General features: G+C 51.4%; 1 protein-coding gene across 2 annotated transcripts in view; it reads left to right on the top strand.

Moving 5' to 3' along the window:
• LOC144730120 (calcium-dependent secretion activator 1-like) overlaps positions 1-27647 on the top strand; it is a 117056-nt gene that overhangs the window by 10701 nt on the left and 78708 nt on the right. For both annotated transcript variants that reach the window (XM_078610691.1, XM_078610690.1), the window contains exon 2: positions 11000-11113. In XM_078610691.1, coding sequence (XP_078466817.1) covers positions 11000-11113 — 114 coding nt within the window. The remainder of the gene's footprint in view (positions 1-10999; positions 11114-27647) is intronic.

The following is a 27647-nucleotide window of genomic DNA, read 5'->3' as shown; positions in this document are numbered from 1 at the left end:
CGTTTTTTTTAACTCGGGAAAACAAAGTAGCGCGAGGATAAAGTCTGGCTTTACGATCGCTTTTCCTCACTTTGCCCCGTGTTGACCTAAGGAAGCTGCTGCCCTCCAGTCTAACGCTCATCGCACCGGGCCTGCAGTCAAGCTCCACCGCCTCGTTCTTCCGGCACAGCAGTTTCCCAAATTCCTCGCGCCGCCTCTGTCCACCCCGGCGGTGCAAACGGGCATAGTCTCGGTCCAACCGGCAGGTTGCTTGCAGTGGGGTAAAGTGCTGGTAACTCCTACCTCTTCCCAAGACGTCTCAAAGTAGTAGCTCCAATATCCGCTCGAGCCAGGAGTCTGTGTAGCGCCCCAATCGGAGGCCCCCTTCTGCCCAGCAGCCGCCGTGAGCCGGGCAAGCCGGCGGGGCTGCGCCTTTTACCTCCCCTTTTTTGTACTCCTGAGACGGGAAGACGATGTCTGGAGGAAGCGCGGCATTAGCTCCTCCGCAAGGGCACGCTGTGGCACGGCTCACTCGCTCGCCCCATCGATCGAGTCGGGGAAGGGGGGGAGTCTCGCTTGAGATGGGGGTCGTCCCAAACACCATGTGCGTCCTTGAGGTGGGAGTGGGGGAGGCGTGGGGTGTAGGAGATGCCCCTTTGCTGCTGGAATACCACGCGTTTAACGCCGCTCGGTGCAAAGCCCAGAGGCGTTCCCGAGTGTTCGGGCCCGACCCGCGTCCGACATTAATTCATTCGCGTCCTTTGTTTGACCGTGCGATAGCCCATTAAGATTGATCACCTTCGCCGTCACCGTCGTCATCGCCCCGTTTCGCGCCGCTGATCAGGGCGGCCGTGCGCAGTCGCGCGGCGATGATGTCCAGCCACGCGGAGGGGGTGGTGGTGGGTTTTGACGTGGGGTCATAATGGTAATTTTTGGGACATTTTTGGTCGTTACTCGGGAGGCAGGTGAGGCTCCGTGTCATCACGCCGAATGTTATCGCACGAGTCTTGATGGCTGCTTTATGACTGCGGCCACAGTCGACGACAAAGCTGACGAGCAACCAATAAGCTATGGGCGTGAGGTGGGGGTGGGGGCTGGCAAGGTGCGGAGGTAGGGTTAGAAGGTTAGGGGTAGAGTTAGTTCTAGTAACTGGTTAGCTCGTTGGTTAGGATTAATGTTAGTTCTCATACCACTGGGTCGTTAGTTGGTAGGTTAAAGTTACTGGTCGGGTTAATACTCGTGGCTGATTGTCTAGAGTAGGTGATAGGTTTACCACGTAGGCTTTCGCGACTAATATTAGTCATGATGAAAGTTTTTTTGGGTTAGATCGCGTGAGTATAAATGTGTCGTACGTCTACATGTGATGGGTTCAATGATGATGTCATCTTGCTCTATTTAATACCGGAAGCAGGTGGATTGCTTCACTATTCTGGCAAATCGCCTGATGATGCTGGATGAAATTGCCAGCGAAACGTCGTATTCCAATTGTTAATGTTGTGGATTTACTCTCCAACATACCGGTGGGCTGTTGACGTAACTAATTTTGCGCGTTGTTTATGTAACAAACCTTACTGGCTGTGTTGGATGGTGGAGGGTTACGACACATTTATATTTTTGCGATCTAAGCCAAAAACCTTTATTATGAGTGGGTGATAGGGTTGGTATTAGCCGTCTGGTTGGCTCGTTTTATAGGGTTGTGCGTGGACTTTAATAATGCTGCCAGGTCCGCTGGTTTGTGCGGGTGAGGGGTAAAGGCTATGTGCTAGTTCCTGGTGGGCTGATTGACCATGGTCGGTGGGAGAGCACAGATGTGGGAGCATAGAAAGTGCAGTGCAAGGGCGGATTTTTAAATCCTTTATATTAAGTTCACTTGCGCGCTTGCTTGCGCGCTTACGACCGTGCAAATCTTTCGGTCGTTTTTTAACCCACTTCCCGTGATCCAATTGAGCTGACATTTTGCCCACAGACTCGTTGTGCGTGACAATTTATTTTCCTGAAAATTTTTTCCCAAAATTTTCCACTTTTTAGGAAAAAAAAATTTCATATTTAATTTAAAATACCAATGTGATAAAAATGAAACTCTTACTCAAGAAAAACAGAAATGAATAATAAAATAAAACCAATGCCACGCATATAAAGGATTTATAGTGAAAAAGTAAGTTTTTACTGGTTAATTTTTTTTCTATATCGCCATCACCTGCTCACTGCGTAGCCAGGTCACTGTCTGTGACAGCCTGACGTGCGCGCAATGACGCCAGTCGCCCGTCCCCAGCAGCACTATCCAGGCTCCAAAACATGCTTAACTTCCTAAATTTGGTGAGATCTTTGGGGAGGTGGTGGAGTGGGGACATTGCGGGTGATTTGGTTATCATTTGTAATTAAGTGCATCCATGCATTGTGGGCTCAGTGCCGCATGGGGTATTAGCTGTGGCTGTTTGGGGGGCTTTGTGTATGGGGATTAGGGTCGCTGTGTTGCGTTCCGCTGAAGTTGCTCTTTCAAGCGCTGATCGATGTCTGTGCGTGCGTTTGTGCGTATGTGTGCAATAACCCCACCCCTCAGTCCTCATTCGTCTGCTGGTGAGCGTAACGCAAATTGCCTCCGACCAAATCACCCTGAATGCACCCGTTCTTGTCGCATCAAGGAAGCCGAGTTGGGACTTGGATGAACGGGAGACTGCCCCGGCAATGCCAGGTGATGTCGGCTTGGCTTGCGAAGTGATCTGGTAGAGTCCAGCGCAGAAGTGGTTTCTGGAATCTATCCGAGTGAAGTTTTGTGAGCCTGTCGGGTTTTCTTCTGTGGGTGTGAATACACGATAATGGGCCCTCCTATGGAAGAATCTTAAGATCTGCAGAGGTTTTTCCACGTAATAAAAAGCCACACGGAGCGGGCGAGTCTTTGTCTGCGTCACCCACAATGCACCTGATCTCGTCACATTTCAGAAGCTAAGCCGGGTTCCCACAGGGCATTCGGGAGTGCCACTGCACGGTCTTGGACTGTGATGAAGTATAAAAAGTTTTTTCTTTTGAACTATAAATATTTTTATTTTACCAGGTAAGGCCCACTTAGCTAAAACGCTCTTTTTTAAGAATCGACCTGGCCACAAATGATAGCTCAATCAAGTGATTTATGTGGAAATGTATTGCGGCCAAATACTCTGAACGTATGTTTCTAAATGTGGAGGAAAAAAACGGAGGATCCAGAGTAAAATCTACGCAATTCTATGCCCCCACTTGTCTGCGTTCGCCGACATGCATTGACCAGCGCAGTGAAAAATGGCTTAAATGACCCCCCCCCAAGATCCGCATGGCGTGAGGAGAAGCCCCCATTATCCAGAGCAGTATGTTGCCTCCAGGGTCGTGTATGTATATTTTTACCTATACGGCATTTTTTGTCTGTCTGCGTGTGGACAAAACTTGCGAAGGATTTGGTTTGCGAACCGTGGGGTTTACTTTTTTTAAAGTACCCAGGTAACACGCCATAAGCCCCGTGGTGAGCTAGCGCGATTCGAATTTCGCATCCATTAACTTTAAAGTAGTTAAATTAAGAATTTTGTGCTATTATTTATTATATTACGCCGCTCAGCATGCGCCAAAGCATGCATCTGCACATGCGCGACAAAGCCGAGCCGTGGTTGCCCTTAACAACGCACATGCGTTCGGTGGGAGGGGTAGGGGGGAATTCTCATTTGCGTAAAAAATGCAACAAAAAATACACAACTCTGAGGTAAATTCTTCAAAGTGTAATGTCCCCTTCTCCCCCCCCCACTCCAATGTGTACACTTACTACTATAGGGTCAGTAGATACTAATATTATAGCGCTTAGATACTATTACTGTAGAGCGGGCGGGGGGGATGGTGGGGGGAGGGGGGGGTAGCGGCCCAGCCCCCAGCCTACCAAGGTGCCACCTCGGCTGGCTGGGCAATCTAGGCGAGGCCGGGGGCTCTGCACGGGACTAGGCCTTACAACGGCACTCTGTCAAGTTAGTAGTTTGTGCTATGGAGTCGGTATATACTGCTATAGAGTCAGCATGTATGACTGTAGTTATAGCAGGTACCACTACAGTCAGTATGCACTGCTGTAATCATAGCAGGTACCACCACAGTATGCACTGCTGTAGTGAAAGCAGGTATCACCACAGTCGGTATGCACTGCTGTAGTGATAGTAGATACTGCTATCGAGTTGGTAGATACTACTATAAAGTCAGGAGATACTACTGCAGTTAGTAGCTACTGCTATCGTGTCAGTAGATACTACTGTGAAGTTAGTAGATACTACTACAATCAGTAAATACTACTACAGTCAGTAGAAACTACTATAGAGTCAGTAGTTACTACTATAGAGTCAGTATTTACTACTGCAGAGTAAGTAACTACTATAGTCAGTGGATACTACTATCGAGTAAGTAGTTACTACTATAGAGTCAGTAGATACTAATACAGTCAATAGAGACCACTACGGTCAGTAAATACTGCTAAAGTCAGTAGATACTGCTATACAATCCATAGATACTACTAATGTCAGTAGATACTACTGGTAGATACTACTATAGTCAGTGGATGGTACTGTACTCATTAGATACTCCTATAGAGTCGGTAGATACTCCTATAGAGTCGGTAGATACTACTATAGTGTCAGTAGATTCCACTAGTCAGTATTTTCTGCTGCAGAGCTAGTAGATACTCCTACAGAGTCAGTATATACAAATGCAGAGTCAGCAGATACTACTGTAGAGCCAGATACTACTACAGAGTCACTACATACTACTCACTCTATTGTATGTAGGGTGTGTAGTATATATACCTATGCGGGGGTAAAAAAAAAATTGAGGGGGGGAGTCGACAATTTTCGGAAACCTTTTAGATCAACTATTTACCCCCCACTTTCTATAACTTTTTGGACTTCTGCAAGCCTCTTATAATTTTGTTGGTGGAGAAATGGACAAACGGCCCACCGGGCTTTCATAATAGTATAGTATTTGTGTATGTATATGATATGTTGTGTTTTCAAGAGAAGTTTGGAAATATATTTTTTGCCCGGGCAAGGCCGGGTACTTCCCGCAAGTATGTATATATGTTGAGCGTGTTTCGCACCTTACGTAACCGACCGTGCGAGGGAAGGACAACTAAACACAACGTGACCTCCTGCCAGCGAGCCTTTAACACTTCATGGTGGCCTTGAAGTGCACACAGCCTGGCATATGCCGCCGTGGTGACATCACCGCCACTTGGCAGCGAATGGCGGCGGTTGCCGTCATCATCCTGCTCTGGAACGAACGCCACGTTTGCAAGCGCGCGTTCATCTTGCACTGCGCACGCTGCGCTCATTCGAGTGGCGCGCGCCGTGCCGTCTGCCTCCGTAGTTCGGAGTCGCGAGTCCCGGAGCTCATCTCCCGTGCCGCTCCCGCGCGGCCGCCGCCGATGTCGACGCCGCCCGTTTGCGATGCGGACGTCTTAATTAATAACCCGCTCCTTATTTTCGAGCCAGTGCCACGTAATTAACTCGAGCACCCCCCCATCCCTGAACGAAGACACCCGGGCGGCGGACGCGTGGAGAGACGCAAGACGAAATGAGACGATGACGGTAATTAAAACGGAGGCGGATACCACGGCATTGTGGAACGAGCTCGCGACACGGCACAAGGGCGGGCGCTGCAGCCAAGAAACATGGAGCGAGAGAGGGCGGCGGTGGCGGTGCAGCGGTTAGCGTGCGGCACTGCAAACCCGGCAACCCCTTGTTCGATTCCCGCTAGTGACCAATAATAGTGGAAAATATTTCAACTAGCCCTGGGCCTCCCTGAGGTCGACTCAACCTCAAATGAGTACCTGGTGAAGTGTTTAATCATCGCCACTGGGTGCTAAAGGCTGGGCATGGTGCTAGCCACGCGTGAGCCGTGGCAGCCTTTGTAGGTGCTCGCGAACAGCACTTTCCCCAACAGTCCATTAAGGCTATACAGGAGGGATCTTTGTTTTTGGCGGCGGCAGCAGTGGTGATCCCCGTGGCCCGGCGGAGAGACGCTGAGAAGACGTGCGGCACGGAGAACAAACGCACGCCACTGGCTCCTGCGCACTGCTCCTGCTCCCTGTGGAGATCCCTGTGATGCGCTACAGAAGGGCGTCTTGTTATCCCGAGACCCCCACGGAGCCAGAAGTGTTGGATTAAACGCGATTTAAGATTTCTAGACGACATTTATTATTTTAGGAGGCGGCCGGGTGATGATAAAGTCAGGTCGTCGAGCCAGCTGTTCACAAAACTCGGGTTTACATCTGGGTTGTGTCTAAACTGGGTTCTCAAGACCAACAGAGGCATTCCCCGGCAAATAAGAGCGGTACGTAACGGCGAGCCTTTGTCTGCACCGCCCAGAATGGACCCGATCTCATCAGATTTCGGAAGCTAAGCTGGGGTAAGCTTGGATGGTGCTGGAAGGGCACCACGAAGCTCATCGGGTTGTCACAGAGCCTGCGGGACTGGGTTACAACAGCATGGGATTGGACTGTGCTTTATATACCTCCACCGCCGAGTGAGTTGATGGTCTCAGCCTGATAGGCAAAAATCAATTGTATAAAAAAGTATCTCACAATGTTTGCATTTTCAGCCAAATTTAGCTATATTCCCGCTTGAGGATTTAAATGTTTGGTTTTGTTGACTTGCGGCGGACACTTTTGCGGGGGCATTAAGATCTATGGCCTGAGTGTGAGTAAAGAGATCATGAAAGGCAACAAGAGCAACATACGATTAACCCCGAAAAAGAATGTTTTAATCGGCGTGCATATTACCTGCACATGACATATGGATATGTACCCTGGCAGAAAAAGGCATGCAGACAAATATCTGAAAATTACATGGAGAAGTCTCATTATCCAAAGTCCCACTGCCACAGTGCAAGCAGTTTGGTAATGTGTTGAGATTTGTAAGCTGCATTCGTTTTTCTTCACGGTTTTTAGAAGGCAGAGCGTTGAGCCAGAACCGTTAACGTCCTGGTTTGAATTTGGGTTTCGCCCATCTGCGATTAAACAAGGTCCTCAAGTCTGGTCGAGTTCTAGGTCCCAGTCTGGTTAAGGATAGTTGCGCAAAACATCTGCACCCAATTCGACTGAAGTCCAGGAGATGTTGTTGATTGGTCATGATAACTGTTAGCATGGCGACAGAAGGTCACATGTGTGTACGCGTGCCTGTGTGCGCATGCGCACGCGCGCGAATAACGATGCCGTGTGAAGCGACTTCAGAAATCATCCTCCGTCGTCGTCTTCCGAGGTCGTTCTCTAACACGGGGCGATGCACTGCTTACCGTGGAGTTGCAAATGGGATATTTCATCTCTTTCAACACGAAGACCAATCACACAGTTGGAAGAGTGAACAATAGAAATATTTACATTTCTCTGTTAGTTGCAATCGTGTTTTTTTCGTCGCCTTAAATAGGGACGTTAACCTTTTGCAATAGTTCGGCGACTTGGCGATCTGCGCGGCGTTCGGAGGACGCCAACGCTCGTCCTCTGAATTCACTTGGCGTTCATTTTTTTGTTACGAAAAAGAAAAGTTTTTTTTATTATTAAATTTTCATGTCGCTCCTTAAATATTCCGCTTAATCATCCGGCGCTGTAACGCGGCCGAGGGCCCGCGGGGGAGTTCATTTCCATTCCGTACGACGTGACAAGTGCAGTTAAACAGAACCAGCCACTCACGTTTAATTTTTTGTCATTAAAACAAATATATAATTTTGTCATTGCACTGCTAGTTCTTTGCTTTGTTACCATACTCAGCCACGCTGGCCAGTGAGGGTTTGTGAATGGAAAAACCCAAATGTCCCGTTGAGATAACGCTTCACTACCTATGGTGGCCGGGACCAGGAATCAGACCAGATTGTGAATCACTATTGTAATTGTAGGAGTCGTAATGCATTGCAATTTCGATGTAATTGTAATATACGCTACCAACGCTGTTGCAATTGTAACCATGATTGACCCCAGGTCTGTCGATTTAATCCAACTCCGTCAGCCTGGTTCAGGGTTCAGTCCCGCTGATCACCACGCCACCACTCCTTTGCTCATGTATTGATAGTCATTTTAAAACATTGCAAATGTTTTATTTAAGAAACGATTTCCTTACCCGGCACACCGCATCCAGGACACGTCTTGTGGCTACTACAAGTCACAGGCCACACAATCCCGGCTACCGGCAACCCGGAAAACATATCCGCACCTGCACACCACATCCAGTATTGCTCTCGCTATGGACCAAGGCTACAGCTACTGCTGCTGCTCCTCCTCCTGTAGTCGACTCAGAAAATATTCGCTGAGAAATGAATCCCTGGCGGCGGCCTCACAAATGACGCCACGTGCTGTTCCGCATCCACTGCGGCGCAACGCGCTTGTTAAAAGGTAACGGCAGTCGCTGAAGCCGGTTGTAGGCGAACGGCGGGAGGAGATGGGTCCCGAGAGGAGCAGAGTGGCTGGCAATTAGAGAGATGACCTCACCGTCTCTGCAGAGCAAGCGGCTCCAGATATAGCCTCCTCCTGCCCTGGCAAACGTTGTTGTTGTTGTCGTTGTTGTTAGTGGGGATAAGGGTGAAAATTGGCATCTCTGGCGGTGAGAAAGAGGCTCCTGAATTAGCAGCCGTCGCCGTGGCGTGTTTATGCGTCGCGAATGCGCAGCGCGCCGCTCTTTATTTCTCACCGGCTCGGAGGTTCTTGGGGAAGATGCGCTTCTTGAAGGCCGAGCAATGGGCCGAGGGCAGGGCTTAATTTCAGCCTCGCAGCAGCGGCTTATGGCTTAGCCATCGAGCAAAGACGCTCGCCGCATCACTCCCTTTCAGGATACCCTTCGGCGGAGGTCTGAAACGCTCTTCCTTCCAATGATATTAGGAAGCCACTGGAGCGATGCACTTTTAATTCACCTAGATTTGAAAACTCATTCCTTCAGAACTGCTTTTTTGCATTAAGTTTATTTATCTTCCCCAGCAACTCCGATTAGCACTGTTGGCTCCGTACGGTGAGAAATACGTTCTTCATGCACACGTACAGCCGGGGGATCCAGAAAACCGCCATCGCTGCTGGCACACCACATCGATCATGAGTGCCACGTGACTTGTAAGTAGGTAGGCTGGTCCGCCAGCGACCGAGAACATATTTACGCTCCCTGCACACCACATCCAGGATACCTCCAACAATAGCTGTGGTCACTGCCACAGCTAGTGCATGTCACCAACCCTAGTCTACCAACGACCTGGAAAATATCCAAGTGACACATTACAAAAACTCTGCACGTTCATCGATAACCCTGCCCCAAAGTGTGCGGGGACCGCGTGTAAATCTCCTACAGGCAACGTTTTGGCCAACGGCCTTTCTTCATATAATTGTTCTTTCCCTCTCTCTGCGCCTTTGCGCCACTGCCTACGCAGCCATGACGAACGTGTGTTAGTCGCGCGGGAAACGAAGCCGCGCTGGGAGGGGTCTCTGCACTTTGCGTGCACGCCGCGTGTGCTGGCAGCGCTCCCCACCCCCCCAAGAGTCTGCTGGAGGCTATACAGGGCGGGGGGGGGCTTATCTGTCTGTGTGGTGGGGTGGTTTAGGGTCTTGTTGGCTCTATTTTAGTTCTCAGATCCCGGGTGGCCACGATGTCGCCCTGGTTGAGGGCGCGGAGATGACGTCCGGCCGTTGGCGCCTCTGTGCACTCGGGTCACGCCGCCGCCACCACCGTCAGTTTCTCCAATCGTCGTCAGTCTTGACGCGGCGTCTACGCTCTCGGTGTCGCGATCTCTCTCGCTCACCTCCCCCCCCCCCCCCTCTTGAGTGCCCCCCAATCCCGCGGGAAATCTCTCTCTCTCTCTCCCTTCCAGACGCACCGCCAGAGAGGAAACTTTATTTTTGACCGCGGCTCGGGTGTCGTGATTGAGTGTCGCGCGGAGCCATAAATTACCAATCAAATCAATCCGTGCCGCATCTGGACTTCTGGCGTTTAAGAGAGGGGGGCCTGGCGAGGATGACGACGACGATGATGATGATTTGGAGGAACGAGAGACGCTGGCGAGAGACGGGGGAGGTGGGGGGTGGGGGCACAATGTGAAACGTTAAGGTGAAACTAAATATATAAAAAATGCAACGTTAAACAAATGCTAATAAACCGAAGCAGTAACGATGTGACCCACTTTCGTTCGCCATGCGTTGTGCTGTGGCTCTCGCCCCAGAGGCCTCACAGCTTCACTTGTATACCTTTGTACTAATTACGCATGGCCCATAAGGGTTCACCATGAGGCCTGAGCCTAAGCCAGGAGGAGGTGAAATGAGGAGGCTGGGTGGCTCAGAGGCCAGAGCGTTGACCCAGCACTGCTGAGACCCTAGGTTCGAATCCAGATTTTAGACGCTGCCTGTGATTTAACTGGGTTCTCCAGTGCAGTGAGTTGGTCGTCTCAGCCCAGTTAATAATGACTGCACACAAAAACCCACACGTAAAATGTTGGATCTAAAATGAATTTGAGAATTAAAAATATATGTTCCGACTGTAAAGCTATGATGATGATGATTACAAGGATGACGATGACTGCGATGATACTGGTGATGATAATATTAGTGGTGATACAGTATGATTCATATCGTGACTAAGTGCAACCGCATCTGGGGGACACTGAACAGAAGCTTAATGTGTAGAGAAAAAACACATTAAATAAATAACTCGTATGCGCATGAAAATAAACGATTGTTGAGTTCACCCCGATGATGATGGTGGTGGTGGGTACGTCAGGTACAATGTTGATGTATGCATATAAGTTTAATTTCTTTTGCACCGTACATAGCCAACGGTGCTAATTGGAGGTGATGTTGACTGATGCATTAGTGAGGGTCGGTGCCTGAAGGCCAGCGATGTTGACGAACACAATGTTGGTGATGTTGATGATCGTGGGTGCATCCGGAACAGTGTTGACGGTGGCTCATGCATTTGTGGTGGTTCCGTGAAGACCCCTGGTGGTGGTGATGATGATGATGACGGATGCGACGGTGTGTGTGTGCACATGTGTGCGCGTGTAGGTTACCAAGCAGCAGCTACAGCAGGTGAAGGAGCGCTTCATGGCCTTCCTCAATGGGGAGCTGCAGATCGCGTCGGACGAGGCCTTCTGCAACGCCGTGCAAACCTACCTAGAGGTCAGAGGTGGCACTCCATGGGGGGGGGGGGGGGGGTTAATAGGAAGAAGTGATGTGTGGATAATAGCGTTTTTTGCTGATTGATTCGGGGCCTCTGATAATCGGATGAGCAGATAATTGGGACATCGATGAGAGCAGCCAGTTTTTTTAATGAAACTAATGACCGAGGTGTTCGCCAGCAAAGTGTTTCCTAGTCTTGGACAACGATGGCTGTGAGCGGAGGAGAATCATCGAGAGCGGCGGTGATTAGGACTGCTGCCCATCACCACCATCACCACCATGACCACCATCACCACCATCACCACCATCACCACCATCACCACCATCACCACCACAGACCTCGGCATGACTGACCGTGACGAGAAGAGAAGAGTTGAACCGAGTTTGAAGACTAAACGAAACAATTTTTTTTATTTTACCAGGTAAGGGCCACTGAGCTACGCATCTCATTTTCAGAAGCGACCTGGCCACAAACGACAGCTCAACAAAGTGGCTTATTCTAGATTTGAAGCTTTCGTGACTGCAATGATTCATATTCTTAGGTTTTTTCGGTAAAGTCACGTAGGTAAAAACATTAAAAAGTAAAATAAAATAAAAATAAAAATCACGTCGTGATTTTTATTTTTAATTTATTTTATGATGATGAAATAAAAATAAAAATCACGTCGTGATTTTTATTTTATTTTACTTTTTAATGTTTTTACCTACGTGACTTTACCGAAAAAATTGGCTTATCACGTGGAAATGTATCGCAGACAAATATTCTAAACGCACGTTTCTAAATGTGGAGAGAAAAACCGGAGGACCCGGAGAAAAATCCACGCGACCACGAGGAGAACATGCAAACTCCAAAAATACAGTGGTCAGGGTTGGGATCGAACCCATGACCTCCTGTACACCAGGCGAGGGAGATGACATCTCACCACTGTGGTTCCCCTGAGATGGTTAATACAGTGATTAGAGACTACAGTGCACCAACTAAGGCCAACATTGGTTACTGGCTCTATACTGTGCTGTTTTTTCTGTTTGTTATTATTATCACTGATTGTCTGAACCTAATAATATGGGGGGGGGGCTGAAAATTGTACGCCCCCTTCCACCAATATTCAACGACTAAGCGTGTCTGACCCGGTGTTTCGCAGCTTTAGGCGACTTTACAAACGTTCCACAGCTTGCCGTCGACTGGGCTTTAAGACTGTCAGAAATAATCGCCGCTGAATGCACCTTCCGCTCGTGGAGGCTCGCTCGTTGGACTGGCAAGTCTGGTAGCAGCGCCGTGTTTTTCGAACGCAGATCCACCGAGGATCGCAAGTTTTTCTTGCGAGTTCAAATCCCGATTGGTGGGTCGACTCGTACGATTAGTCTTCGAGTGTCAAATATGAATGAGTATCACATGCGATATGACAGATGCCGAGCACGGGCCCACAAGCGGCCTGTGATGCAAAGCAGTCGGCAGCAGAGAGCAAGAGTGATGTGGCAGCAGCACAGGTCGCTCCTGATCATTATCTGGAATAGCCATCGGTGCTGTCAACTCCCTCTTCCGGTTAAAGTCCAGGCTCGATGCCTTCCTCTTCTCCTCTGCCCGTGACTAAGTAGTGCAACGCACTCGTGAATAACACGTACGTACGCATGTTGAACTTCTTTCGCACCGTACGTAGCTAACCGTGCTAATCGGAGGTGCGGTAGAAAGACAACAAACTAAACACCAAGAGGAGTTCTCAAGAAATTCGTTTTCAGTCTAGGTTATTTGAAAGTGCTTAGCTCCAGTGGCTTCTTAATATCAGAAGAGTGTTCCAGACGGCCACAGAATAGCATCTGAAAGTGCACGATGCGGTAACCGCCTTTGTTCGATGGTCAGCCAAAAAGGCGCTGCTGCGCGGATGACCGGAGATCGCGTGATTGGTGTATTGCCCCTTTACGCGATCAGCGAGGTATTGTGGGTCATTTGTGTCTAAGCACTTTGTGTGTAATGGGCGCGACCTTAACGTATTCATTCGTCTACCGGAAGCCAATAACAGCTCGGCGAGCACTAGACCAGACATGATAGTGGCCATGAGAGGAAAAAATATATCATAGAGGCGACGTTGGGCCAACGTGGGTCCGATGGGCTCCAATCAAATTGCCAACGTTGGCCCAACATTGGCTTGTTTACTGGGGAACTTGTTTGTTCCACTCTTGTGCATGAGGCTAAATTAAATCTGCTACGTTGATCAGCCGCGTCTCACGCGCGCGTGCGCACACACTTACACATTGCGGCTGGAAAAGCCCAATGTGTTAATCCATTGTGTTAACCCATTGTGTTAACCCAATGTGATAATCCATTGTGTTAACCCATTGTGTTCATCCATTGTGTTAACCCATTGTGTTATTACATTGTGTTATTCCATTGTGGTAACCCATTGTGTTAACCCATTGTGTTATTCCATTATGTTATTCCATTGTGTTAACCCATTGTATGAATCTATTGTGTCATTCCATTGTGTTAACCCATTGTGTCAATTCATTGTGTCAATTCATTGTGTTAACCCATTGTGTTATTCCATTGTGTTGACCCATTGTGTTATTCTATTGTGTTAACCCGTTGTGTTAATCCATTGTGTTAACACATTGTGTTAACCCATTGTGTTAATCCATTGTGTTAATCAATTGTGTTAATCCATTGTGTTATTCCATTGTGTTAACCCATTGTGTTAATCCATTGTGTTAATCAATTTTGTTAACCCATTGTGTTATTCCATTGTGTTAACCCATTGTGTCAATCCATTGTGTTATTCCATTGTGTTAACCCATTGTGTTAATCCATTGTGTTATTCCATTGTTTTAACCCATTGTGTTAATCCATTGTGTTATTCCATTGTGTTATTCCATTGTGTTAACCCATTGTGTTATTCCATTGTGTTATTCCATTGTGTTATTCCATTGTGTTAACCCATTGTGTTAACCCATTGTGTTAACCCATTGTGTTATTCCATTGTGTTATTCCATTGTGTTATTCCATTGTGTTAACCCATTGTGTTAACCCATTGTGTTAATCCATTGTGTTAACCCATTGTGTTAATCCATTGTGTTCTTCCATTGTGTTAACCCATTGTGTTAATCCATTTTGTTAATCGATTGTGTTATTCCATTGTGTTAACCCATTGTGTTATTCCATTGTGTTAACCAATTGTGTTAACAAACCTGACTATGTGCGGTCGCCGTTTTACAATATCGGCCCCGCACAAGCCCCGTGAATTGTAATTCTGGGTGGTGAGTCGGCGGCGTAGGTTATTTCTGTGTTGTCTCTCCGCATGAGCGGGATGTGATGTAACCGTGTTTGGCTGCGGAAGAGAGAATGAGGGCGTGATAGAGCGGGGGGGGGGGGGGGTGCGAGGAAAGGGAGAGTGTAGCGTGGTGGGGAGTAAGGGGGGAGAGAGCGGGGAAAGACAAATAGGAGGGACGAGCGAGAGAGAGAGATGGTTGTGCGACGGGGCTGGAGAGGGAAGCGGAGGACAAAACAAGATAAACGAGATACAAATTGGAACGGGAAGGAAAATATCACGAGTGTCATCCCATGCATGAGTGCGCGGTGACGGTAGTGGTGAAGGTGGTGGTGTGTGAGGGTGGTGGTGGTGGTGGTGAGAGTGGTGGTGAGAGTAGAGGTGGCGGTGGTGGAGGTGAGGGTGGTGGAGGTGAGGGTGGTGGAGGTGAGGGTGGTGGAGGTGAGGGTGGTGGAGGTGAGGGTGGTGGAGGTGAGGGTGGTGGAGGTGAGGGTGGTGGAGGTGAGGGTGGTGGAGATGAGGGTGGTGATGGTGGTGGTGAGAGTGGAGGTGGTGGAGGGTGGTGGTGGTGGAGGTGAGGGTGGTGGAGGTGAGGGTGGTGGAGGTGAGGGTGGTGGAGGTGAGGGTGGTGGTGGTGGAGGGTGGTGGTGGTGAGAGTGGAGGTGGTGGTGGTGAGGGTGGCGGTGGTGGAGGTGAGGGTGGTGGAGGGTGAAGGTGGTGGAGGTGAGGGTGGTGGAGGTGAGGGTGGTGGAGGTGAGGGTGGTGGAGGTGAGGGTGGTGGAGGTGAGGGTGGTGGAGGTGAGGGTGGTGGAGGTGGTGGTGGTGGTGGTGGTGGTGGTGAGGGTGGGGAGCGGTAGTGTAGCGGTTAGTGCGCTGCGCTATGAACCTAGCGACCCGGGTTCGATTCCCGCTCACGGCCAACACCAGTGACGATCATCTGAACCGGTCCTGGGCCTCCCCTAGGTCGACTCAGCCTGAAATGAGTACCTGGTGTGGTGTGTAAACATCGCCACTGGGGAGACAAAGGCGGTCGGGCGTGGTGCTGGCCACCTACCCCCTCGTGTACCGTTCCGGCCTTCATAGGTGCTCGCTAACAGCACTTGCCCCTACAGTCTGTTAAGGCTATACGGGGGATCTTTGGTGGTGAGGGTGGTGGTGGTGAGAGTGGAGGTGAGGGTGGTGGTGGTGAGAGTGGAGGTGAGGGTGGTGGTGGTGGAGGGTGAGGGTGGTGGAGGTGAGGGTGGTGGAGGTGAGGGTGGTGGTGGAGGTGAGGGTGGTGGTGGAGGGTGGTGGTGGTGGTGAGAGTGGAGGTGGTGGTGAGGGTGGAGGTGGTGGAGGTGGTGGAGGTGAGGGTGGTGGTGAGGGTGGTGGTGGAGGTGAGGGTGGTGGAGGTGAGGGTGGTTGAGGTGAGGGTGGTGGAGGTGAGGGTGGTGGAGGTGAGGGTGGTGGTGGAGGTGAGGGTGGTGGTGGAGGTGAGGGTGGTGGTGATTGAGATGATGGAAGTAAGGGTGGTGAAGGTGAAAGTGGTGGTATTGTTAGTGGTGGTGGTGAGAGTTGGGGTTCTGTGTGGAGCTGTACACACGTGTGTGTGCCTGCGTATGCGCGAGCATGCATTTAAAATTACACCATAATTTAAAAATGTGAAGTGTAATCAAATGAAACCTTAAAACTGGGAGAATAATTTAAAATAACTGAGGCTGAATGGATGGGGCAAATTGACAAAATGGGCTTAGCGGCAAGGGGTGGCGGTGCCAGGATGGCATTGAGTGGTGAGAGTGGCTGTGCACGTGTGTGCAGGTGCCAACACCAGCGATTAATATCTGGGCCGATGCTACGACTCTCCTAGGTCGCCTCGACCTCAAATGAGTTGCCTGGTGCAATGGGGGAGACAAAGGCGGCCAGACGACGTTGTTGGCCACCCATCCGTGCCGGCGTTAATAGGCGCTCGCTAACCGCACTTGCCCCGGCCGTCTGTCGAAGGCTATACTGGGGAGCTTGGCTTTTGCTTTGCGAGAGCAGTGTGTGCAGCTCACTGTTTGCACAATACAATTCGGATTGACATCGCGTCTCGGGCTAAATGGGACCGCACCTCAAGACGCCGTGGGGCAGCGGAATAGAAGGTTGACTGGGGGCTTTTAAGACGGGGAGGGGGTGGGGGTTGGGGGGGACTTGGTTGTTGGAGGGGGGTAGAGTGGGATGAGAGGGGAGAGGTTGGAGAGTGTGGAGGAGAGTAGAGGGAGATGAGAGATAAGAGGGGAGAGGCAGGAGAGTGCATGGAGGGGAGTAGAGTGAGATGAGAGGGGAGAGGTTTGAGAGTGTGGAGGAGAGTCGAGCGAGATGAGAGGTTGGAGAGTGCGTGGTAGTGAGCAGAGTGAGACGAGAGGGGAGAGGTAGGAGAGTGTGAGGAGGGGAGCGAGATGGGAGGGGGGGGGTAAACAGTGATGAGGTCTATGGACGATCTTGAAGTCTGTGAGTGATCATGAAATTGATCTGGAATTGGATTGGGAGCCAGTCGACCGGCTCTCGTATTTTACGCTTGATTTTCTTGTAGTGCAATTTTCTTTCTGTTCTCGTGGTTGTTTTTGAAGCGCAGGTCTCTCTCACGATTTGAGTTATATGATGTTGCCCTTTGTCAATCCACTGCTAGGAGAAGGACTTCCCATGCGCTTTTTCCACGGTGTTTGCTTGACCTTACTTCACCACGCTGGTCAGTTCGGGTTTGTAAACAGTATTCCCGGGACTGGTTAACATGTCGGTGCTGGCTATGGCTGGGAATCAAATTCGGGTCGCTGGGGTCATAGCGCAGTGCCCTAACCACTGTGCCACCACTCCCACGCTGTGCCTGTTCACAGATCCAGACCTCCCTTGATAAAGAGACTTGCGGTCTCAGTGTGCCCTCACTTGGTTTGAACAAATTCCGTCCGTCTCTGTGACCATCCATCTGTTCACCAGTCTGTCCGTCCAACAACATCTGTCCGTCTGTACGTATGCCTGTTCATCTATCCATCCGTCTCTCTGTCTGTCCATCCTTCTCGATATCCCGTTTCCTTCTCTACGTCCATCCGCCCATCTGTGCCTGTTTATCTCTGTCTCTGTCCGTCCATCCGTGTCTGTTGGTCTGCACCCGAACACCTCGCACCCTGCTGGTTGGGCTCGGCTCGCTCGGCGCGCGCCACCACCACCTCCACCACAGCCACCACCGCAGCCACCACCATCGCAGCCACCACCACAGCCACCACCACCACCACAGCCACCACCACCACAGCCACCACCACCACAGCTACCACCACCACAGCCACCACCACCACAGCCACAGCCACCACCACCACAGCCACTACCACCACAGCCACTACCACCACCACAGCCACAGCCACCACCACCACAGCCACAGCCACCACCACAGCCACCACCACCACAGCCACCACCGCCACAGCCACTACCACCACCACCACCACAGCCACAGCCACCACAGCCACCACCACAGTCACCACCACCACAGCCACCACCGCAGCCACCGCCGCAGCCACAGCCACAGTCACCACCACCACAGCCACCACCACCACAGCCACCACCACCACATCCACCACCACCACAGCCACCACAGCCACCACCACCACAGCCACCACAGCCACCATCACCACAGCCACCACAGCCACCACCACAGCCACCATCACCACCACCACAGCCACCACCACCACCACAGCCACCACCACAGCCACCACCACCACCACAGCCACCACCACCACAGCCACCACCACCACCACAGCCACCACCACAGCCACCACCACCACCACAGCCACCACCACAGCCACCACCACAGCCACCACCACAGCCACCACCACAGCCACCACCACAGCCACCACCACCACAGCCACCACCACCACCACAGCCACAGCCACCACCATCACAGCCACAGCCACCACCACCACAGCCACCACCACCACAGCCACCACCACAGCCACCACCACCACCACAGCCACCACCACCACAGCCACAGCCACCACCACAGCCACAGCCACCACCACCACAGCCACCACCAGCACAGCCACCACCAGCACAGCCACAGCCACCACCACCACAGCCACCACCACCACAGCCACCACCACCACAGCCACCACCACAGCCGCCACCGCCACCACCATTGCCACCACCATTACCACCACCACCGCCACCACCACCACCACCACAGCCACCACCACAGCCACCACCACCGCAGCCACCACCACCGCAGCCACCACCACAGCCACCACCACCACCACAGCCACCACCACCACAGCCACCACCACCACAGCCACTACAGCCACCACCACAGCCACCGCCACCACAGCCACCACCACCACCACAGCCACCACCACCACCACAGCCACCACCACCGCCGCCACCACCACAGCCACCACCACCACCACAGCTACCACAGCCACCACCACCACCACCACAGCCACCACCACCGCCGCCACCACCACAGCCACCACCACCACCACAGCCACCACCACAGTTACCACAGCCACCACAGCCACCACCACCACAGCCACCACCGCCGCCACCACCACAGCCACCACCACCGCCGCGCCTCGCGCCGCTCTCCCTCGCTCGTGCCCTTGTGTTGCCGCGCCGCGCGCTCCCCGTAATGGAGGTTTAAGGGACGTTTTGCCGCTGTCGAATTCGCACAGAAGCAATTACCGAGGCCCGGCTGCAGCCCGGTCATAAATTAGGCCGAAATGCCAGGCTGCCTGAGGCGGCGGTATGATGGAGCAGGGTCCTTATGTGTTTGGCCGCATTGCACTGCGGGCACATCCAGTGAGGTGAAGGAGGTGTGGGGGGGGCAGCAGTGGTCGGTGGTTCCCTAAGACTCAGGAGGTCAGAGCACTGAGCCGGCAACGCTAAGAGCCTGGGTTTGAGTCCAGGTTTTAGTCGGCTGTGGTTTAAACTGGACTGTCAAGTGCAGTGGATTGGTGGTCTCGTGGTCTCAGCCCGGTCACCGATGACTCGCATCGAGACTCAAAGACTCGCATAGACGCCCATAGATAGACTCGCTGTACATAGAGGCACTATAGACTCACAACGACGGAGTTGTGATTAAACCGCGCTCACACGGAGTGTAGTGAGCTGATGGTCTCAATGACTGGACAAAATACTAAATTTAGTTTTTGCAATGAACTTGGCGCTCAATTCCAGCTCTGAGAATTCAAATATCAGGTTTGTCGCACGTGACGAACGTTACGCTCGCGTGGTTAGAGCGGGTGGGAAGACGCCGACTTCTGCTTGCAACAGCGGTCGCTTGACGGCATCTCCGAGGTAGTTTCGTGGCATCCGCTTCCTGGGCCCATTTGCCAACACGGATGATTTTGCACAGCTCTGCGAGAGCGTTTCCGAATGGACCCTTCGGTTCGTGACGTTGACACCGGTGGCACTTCGCAGTGTTTCAAAAGGACCCACTCCCAAGGGTGCCTGGCCCTTGAGCGATAGGGCCACGCGTGGGTCTGCCGTACGACTTCCCAGATGAGTTTTCTTGCATGTCGCACCGAGCCCAAGACACACCCTCTCGTCGCGATGCTGAGAATCGACCGAGCGGTGACGCGCGCCCGGCGGTGGTGCGCTGTTGCGGAGGTTCACCGTTCGAATCCAGCGGCCGCCCTGATTATTAGCAGCGGGTGTAATAACCAGAACAGTACAACAGCAAAGATCCCGTGGCATAATTCTCAAGGGGTAGACAATTGATTGTGGGCGACATTGTCCGACTTTGCTAAATTCGGAAATTTTCCGCAAATTACTCATCGCGATTACAGTATACACCAATCAGCGGTCATCGCCCCTCCCCCCCCTACTGGGCAGACTAATGCCGCAGGGCATTCGTGCCAGTGAGACACTCCTGGTCTTGAACTTAACGTCAGTTTCGACCTCCAACGTATCTCCTGTACGGTTGGAGCGGTGGGCACACCTGGCGACCTGAGTTCAATTTCCAGTTCGAGATTTGGAAAATGTACTGCACCCCCCTTCTCCCTTCAACGACCCACGTTGACCATCGTGTTAAAAAAACAAATACTCGGATGACCGACATGGAGTTTGGGGGAGGCCTCCAGAAGCAATCCACAAGATTTAACAATCACTCTCAAACACCACCAGTGATGCTGCAGCAGAAATAGATTGGCACGCTTGTTCATCACGTGACAACTTTATTATTTGGCCTTGACGGGTGGAGGAGGGGTGTATGGCACACATTGTACGTGTGCGATCTGACGCAGGGAAATCAATGCTGAATCCTAATCTTGGTCACGAAAGCCCACGTGTTAAATAATAACGTTTAGAAATCGATCAGTCATCATTTCACACGAAGACAAAGATCTCCCTATAACATCAACAGGGTGTTGGGGCAAGTGCTGCTAGCGAGCACCTATGAGGGCCGGCATGGCACACGAGGGCGTGGATGGCCAGCACCGTGCCCGGCTGCCTTTGTCTCCCCAGTGGCGATGTTTACACACCAGCAGGTACTCATTTGAGGCTAAGTCGACCTAGGGGGAGGGGGGAGGCCCAGGACCGTTTCAGATAATCGTCACTGGTGTTGGCCGTGAGTGGGAATCGAACCCGGCTCGCCAGGCTCATAGCGCAGTGTAGCGCTAACCGCCTCACTACCGCTCCCCACACAGCCCCAGTGATGCACACACACGACGAAAATGCAGGACATTCACTGTGCCGGTATTTTTATTTCAAATGACGACGGGATTCACAGCCACTCTCCTGCTAATGAAGCAGTCACGTCAGGCCAACCATTACCCCCCTCCCCGCCAACGTCACCCCCCCCCCCCCAATGGCTTTTCACGCAAAGAGGAAACACGTGACACTTCAGTTGCACAATCTGCTTATTAACTCCTGGAACGCATAAAAAAAACGTTCTAGTGCATGTGAATCATTGCACCCCAGTGAGCTAAACAGGCTGACATCGCCCATTAGCCAATCTCACCTACCCAGAAAACTCCGCGCGCATTTGTCGATGACGCCGTGACCTTAAAGTAACAAATGCAACACCGCACTCGACGTCTTGGGGCAATGGCTGGCCCTCCTTCGTGCACCTATCACAAGACTATGTGTGAGTCTCTGTAGAAGGTAAAGGTGCACACCTGCAATCGCCTGCTCAAGGCATTGCTGGCAGAAGGGCCTCTGCAAAGCTCGCCAGTTCGATGTTCTGGCATTGCCGTTGAATTTTTTTTCGCGAGTTTCTGAAATCCTTCCGTTCTGTGTCTCGACCCGGGCAGTACACTTGGGGTTCACCACCGTCAAGTTGATCAGCAGGTTGCATTGTTGGTGGGGTAAAGTGTGGGTACTCCAACCTCTTCCAAGACGTCTTGCCGGCGTGGAAGAGTAGGCCAAGCTACAGAGTTAGAGGTGCGCGTGCGCTCTCTCTCTCTCGTGGGCGAGGCAGTGGCCTGAGCAAGAGATTGCAGGGCTGCGCCTTTGACGGAGGCAAGGCTCGGGTGGGTCGGGTTTCTTCATCGCACGATGGAGGAGAATCGCTCGTGACGCCGCGGCGTGTGCAGACACGAAGCCACCCTCGTTAGGGATGACTGGGCGATGAGATTCTTTGTTTATTTGTTTTCGCCGTGCAGATTTAACCGTTTGACATTTTGGCCGTAATAGAACGACCCTCTTTAAAGGCGTTTATTCCGTGACTTTTATATATTATATATTTTTTTAAAGGACAGTTCCACAGATGTAATTAATGAAATTAGGTCGTAAATAAGGGGCTGGCTTGTTTGGTGGCGACGTTATTTATTTATTTTTTCACCCAATTTATTATCTCTGCTCGGGGGTCGGGCGGCATGTTCGGAGGTGACCGCGGTGCCACGGAATTAATGCGCGCATTAAAATACAATTACATCCATTACCTTCTCTTGCGCTGCCACGGTGGTGGTGATGGCGTCGTGTGTGTGTGTGTGTGCGTGGGGGTCATGATTCAGTGGCAAACTAAACTGGTGCTTGGAATCCAGAGGTCGCCAGTTCGATTTGAGCGCCCGGCGCGGCAGCCCCGATGAAACAATGGGGAAAGTTTATTAATGTGGACTCCCTCGCCTGGTGTGCAAGGAGGTCGTGGCTTCGATCCAGACCCTGGCGCCCTCCTGTACACAGTATTTGGAGTTTTAGTGTTCTCCGCGTGGATTTTTCTCCAGGTCCTCCCGTTTTTTTTTCCTTCCACATTTAGAAACGCGTTTATACAATTTGCCTGCTGTACATTTTCACGCGATCCGCCACTTCGTTGGGATATCCTTTGCGGAAAAGTTGCTTCTTTAAAAGGGCGATATAGCTCAGTGGTGGCACGATCCCCGCATCCGTGCATGACACACACACGTGCATCACACACACACACATGCATTACACATACATGTGCAGCACACACATTAAGCCATCTCACACCTTGATACAACTCGCATGCACACACACAGCAGGTATCCTTCTGACACAAATACGTCTCACACACACACACACACGTGCATCACATATACACAAACACATGTGCATCACAACAACAACCGCCATTCGCCACTAAGTGGCGGTGACGTCACCACGATCCTTGCGCCAGGCTATGTGCACCTTGAGGCCACGTGAAGTGTCGAACGCCCGCTGGCAGGAGGTCACGGGGCAGAGGTCGACTGACTGAGATGACTGGCTGATGCACCACCTGTGCCCCCTACTGTGCCAACTTGCTGTGCTTTAGCCACCCCGCGCTCCGCTCGTTGTTGTGAGCGTTGCTCTTCCGCCCTCCGTTGTTGTTGGAGGGCGACTGCCTCCAACTGCCCAGTAGCGTCCTTCACGAGCCTCCTCTACAGAGGCCGATCTTGACACCGCTGGTACCAGTTATCGGTAAGTCCACTCAGCTCCACGTCCTCCTGTACCACATCACTCCATCTCTTCTCCAGCCCATGCCACGCCCGTTTAGCCCCCTCGATCCGGCCGAACAAAAGCTGTTTAGGCATGCGGTGGCTGGTCATGCGGGCTACATGGCCCAGCTAACGCAGCCTTGCCTGCCGGAGGAGCTCACCGATGGGACTTTGTCCAGATCTTTCAAGGATTTGTGAGCTCCTCACACAATCCAGTTTGGTTAAACTCAGGATGGATCGTAGGCAGGCCAGCCTAAATGTTTCTAACTGGCAGGCAAGGCTCCTCTACGCAAGCATAGAGAAGGGAGGGAATGACTGTGGCCGAGAAGACCTGAAGCTTCGTGCGGAACGACAGACCAGGTAGCTTCCACACAGCGTTACACAACCGATGAAAAGATAATGCCGCTCGACTGATTCAGAGTGAGACCTCTGCTGTTAAACCGGAGCCGGTGCATCACACACATACACACACATACACACGTGCATCACATACACACGTGCATCACTCACACACACGTGCATCACTCACACACACGTGCATCACACACACGCACACGTGCAACACACACACACGTGCAACACACACACGCAACACACACACGTGCATCACACACACACGTGCATCACTCACACACATACACTCACGTGCATCACTCACACACACGGGCAACACACACACACGTGCATCACTCACACACACGTGCATCATTCACTCACACACACGTGCATCATTCACTCACACACACGTGCATCATTCACTCACACACACGTGCATCACTCACACACACACACGTGCATCACTCACACACACACGTGCATCATTCACTCACACACACGTGCATCACTCACACACACACACGTGCATCACTCACACACACACGTGCATCACCCACTCACACACACGTGCATCATTCACTCACACACACGTGCATCACTCACACACACACACACGTGCATCACTCACACACACACACGTGCATCACTCACACACACACACGTACATCACACACACACACGTACATCACACACACACGTGCAACACACCCACACACACGTGCATCACTCACACACACGTGCAACACACACACACACATGCATCACTCACACACACGTGCATCACTCACACACACGTGCATCACTCACACACACACACGTGCAACACACACACGTACATCACACACACGTGCAACACACACACCCACGTGCAACACACACACCCACGTGCAACACACACACGTGCAACACACACGTGCATCACACACACACGGGCAACACACACACGCACACGTGCATCACACACACACACAAGGATACGAAGCCATCTCACACTTAGACACGTATACTCATCTCACATGCGCACACCCACACACACAGAGAGCACAGACGTACACAGCCCAAAACCTCACCCCGCAGGGCTCCGACCACACTTTTTCTTGGCTTGACTTGTTTCACTATTACACTCTCGAATTTTAAACATTGCTCAGAGAGTGAGGAGAAGGCGGCATGAGATGGAGGAGGAGGCGAAAGTAAAATAGAACAGCAACGGAGCGAACGACGCTCTTCCACCACGCTGAAACGCCGTCTCTTTTTATTTTGCCAGGTGAGGCCCACTCGGCTATGTAGCTCTTTTTTCAGAAGCGACCTGACCCCAAATGATAGCGCAACGAGAAGTGGCTTATCATCACGTGGACATTTATAACGGCCAAATGCTCTAAGATGCATGATTCTAAATGTGGAGGAGAAACCCAGAGGACCCGGAGAAAAATCCACGCGACCACGGGGAAAGAGACAAGCAAACTCCAAATATACAGCAGGCGCCAGGGCCTGGATCGAACCCACGACCTCCTGAATACCAAGCGAGGTAGTTAACATCTCATAGCCCCCGTAATGATAATGATGATGAGAGAGAGTGAGAGAGACAAGCAAACTCCAAATATACAGCAGGTGCCAGGGTCTGGATCGAACCCACGACCTCCTGAATACCAAGCGAGGTAGTTAACATCTCGTAGCCACCGTAATGATGATGAGAGAGAGAGAGACACGCAAACTCCAAATTTACAGCAGGTGTCATGATCTGGATCGAACCCACGACCTCCTGCATACCAGGCGAGGTAGTTAACATCTCGCCAACCTTGGCACTGCGTTCCCCCTAGCCACGCCTGCGTGCGCCGCTCACCCATGGCAGCCGCGGGGCCCTCGCTCGTGTTGGGTTCATTCCCTCCGATGTGCCCGCAGGGTTGGGGTGGGCGCTTTCTGCCCTGCTCAAGCAATTGCCTCCTCACGCGCGGGTTACGTAAGAGGCCATGAAACATTCACGGCGCCAGAGATGAGCGCTGTGCCGCTTGTCAGCCCCGCGTCCCCCGCACAACCATCACCGCCGGCCCGACCCACACCCCACTCCCTGTCCCGATTTAATTCGGCTGCCAGCCACCCTCCCTCGTGTGTCCCAGTTGTTTACGCTTTGATTTCTGTTTGCTTCATTGCTGTTGCTTTTTTTATTTGCTATGCTTATTTAAATTTTAGTGACCCTCACTACCGAGGGTGACTCGGCGGCGAGATGTTAACTCCCTCGCCTGGTGTGCAGGAGGTCGTGGGTTCGATCCCAACCCTGACAATGCCTGCTTGTATGTTTGGAGTCAGCGTCTCTCTCTCTCATCATCATCACGGTGGCTAGGAGATGTTAACTCCCTCGCCTGGTTTGCAGGAGGCCATGGGTTTGATCCCAGGCCCCTAACGCCTGTATATTTGGAGTTTGCGTGTCTCTCTCTCTCTCCTCGGAGTAACGTTAAATTTTCTCCGGTTCCTCTGTTTTTTTTTTTCCCTTCAACATTTTATAATCAACGTGAGTTTTTGGCTGCTCTAAGCCACTTTGTTGAGCCATCATTTCTGGCCATATAGCTTATGAACAAGATCTTTTAGGATCAGTGAGCCTCACCTGGTAAAATAAAACAGTTTAAATAACACTTTCAAATGAGTCTCATTCGGTCTCTTTGGGTTCTCGCCTCGTTATACAAAATCTACTTAAAACCTGAACTTATTCATCATGTCACTCAATAATGTATCCACTCGCTTATTCATCCACTCATGCAAACACCCACTGATGCATTCACTCACCCATTCACCCATTCATTCACTCATGCGGTCACACATTCGCCCACTTACCGACTCAAGTAAATGTCTCGTCCCGATCTCTTTGATTGCCCGCCTCATTAACAAAGTAAACTTGAAACGCGAACCCTCGAGATCGTAAACCGCTCACTCTCTTGCCAGAACCTGCAGCCAATGTTCAGTTCCTTGGATGTTCTCTTATCCGTTGTGATGCGCGAGGTGGACGCACTGATAAGGGCAGATCCTCGTGTCCGGGCTTATCCAGACATTGACAAAGAAACTGGAATAAAAGCTTAAACGTTTGGTACAAAGAAAGCGTGGATAGGTGCACGCTCTGAATAAAGCTGAGAGACAGAATGGGGAACACCTGGAAAGTAAAAGATACGCAAGCTCGAGATATGACTTTTAATGCGAATTACGGTAAGTGTGCTGCTGCTGCTGCTACGATTATCGCTGCAGCTTCTGCTAAACTCGTATCCGCCCGCGTGCTGTTTCTGGTAAATATGTCGCTACGTAATTTGTCACTGCTGATTCTGCTGCTATCGCCTCTGCTCAACTATTATCACTCTCGTGCTGCTGCTGCAGCTGCTGCAGCTGCTGGCGTGATGCAGCCCAGCAGTAGCGCGTTCGCCCGCTCGTTGCAGAGGGGTTCACGGTTCGAACCATTGCGGCCGCCCCGATGAGCACGAGCCGTAAGAATAACTACGTGTCCCGTCTTTTTCAACCTCGCAGTGGAGGTTGAAGGATCTCGTGACGTGATTTTTGCAAGAGTCGGCCTCTGTGTGCCGGTGTCAGGGTTCAGATTTTGTCAAATTCGAAAACTTACACCGCGCGTTACTCAATTTTGATTACACACAGCAGTAGCAGGAACAGCATTCGTGGCCACTTACTGGCAGACTAATGCCCCCAGGAAAATGAGACTCACTCTGATCCCTTGAGGTCTCACCTAGTTAAACAAAACAACCTGAAAACGCAATCGAGTTGGTTGTTGTTCTTCCGCTGCTGCCCTGGTCCCTGCTACTGGGTGTTCATCTTCTTTGTTTCCGTGCGGCGTGCGGCGCTGATAAGAAACTGATTTGTGGAACGGCAACACGAGTTAGAGGTTGATGTTGCGGTTTCGTTTTCCCGTTCGACGGTCCTGGTTGTCAGCTGGTGAATCGCCTTGGTGCTGTCATTTATTGGTCGTCATTAGGGTGGCTAAAATTGTTTAATTTTTTATTCCCAGGGAAAAACCGGTAAGAACCCAGGTACCAGTTTGCTACCCATATAGATATGTCCAGCAAGAAATATCAGTTC

Source organism: Lampetra planeri, chromosome 34 (assembly GCF_965212315.1).
Source record: "Lampetra planeri chromosome 34, kcLamPlan1.2.h2, whole genome shotgun sequence".
Classification (NCBI taxonomy): domain Eukaryota; kingdom Metazoa; phylum Chordata; class Hyperoartia; order Petromyzontiformes; family Petromyzontidae; genus Lampetra; species Lampetra planeri.
This window is presented reverse-complemented; position numbering and strand designations above follow the sequence as displayed.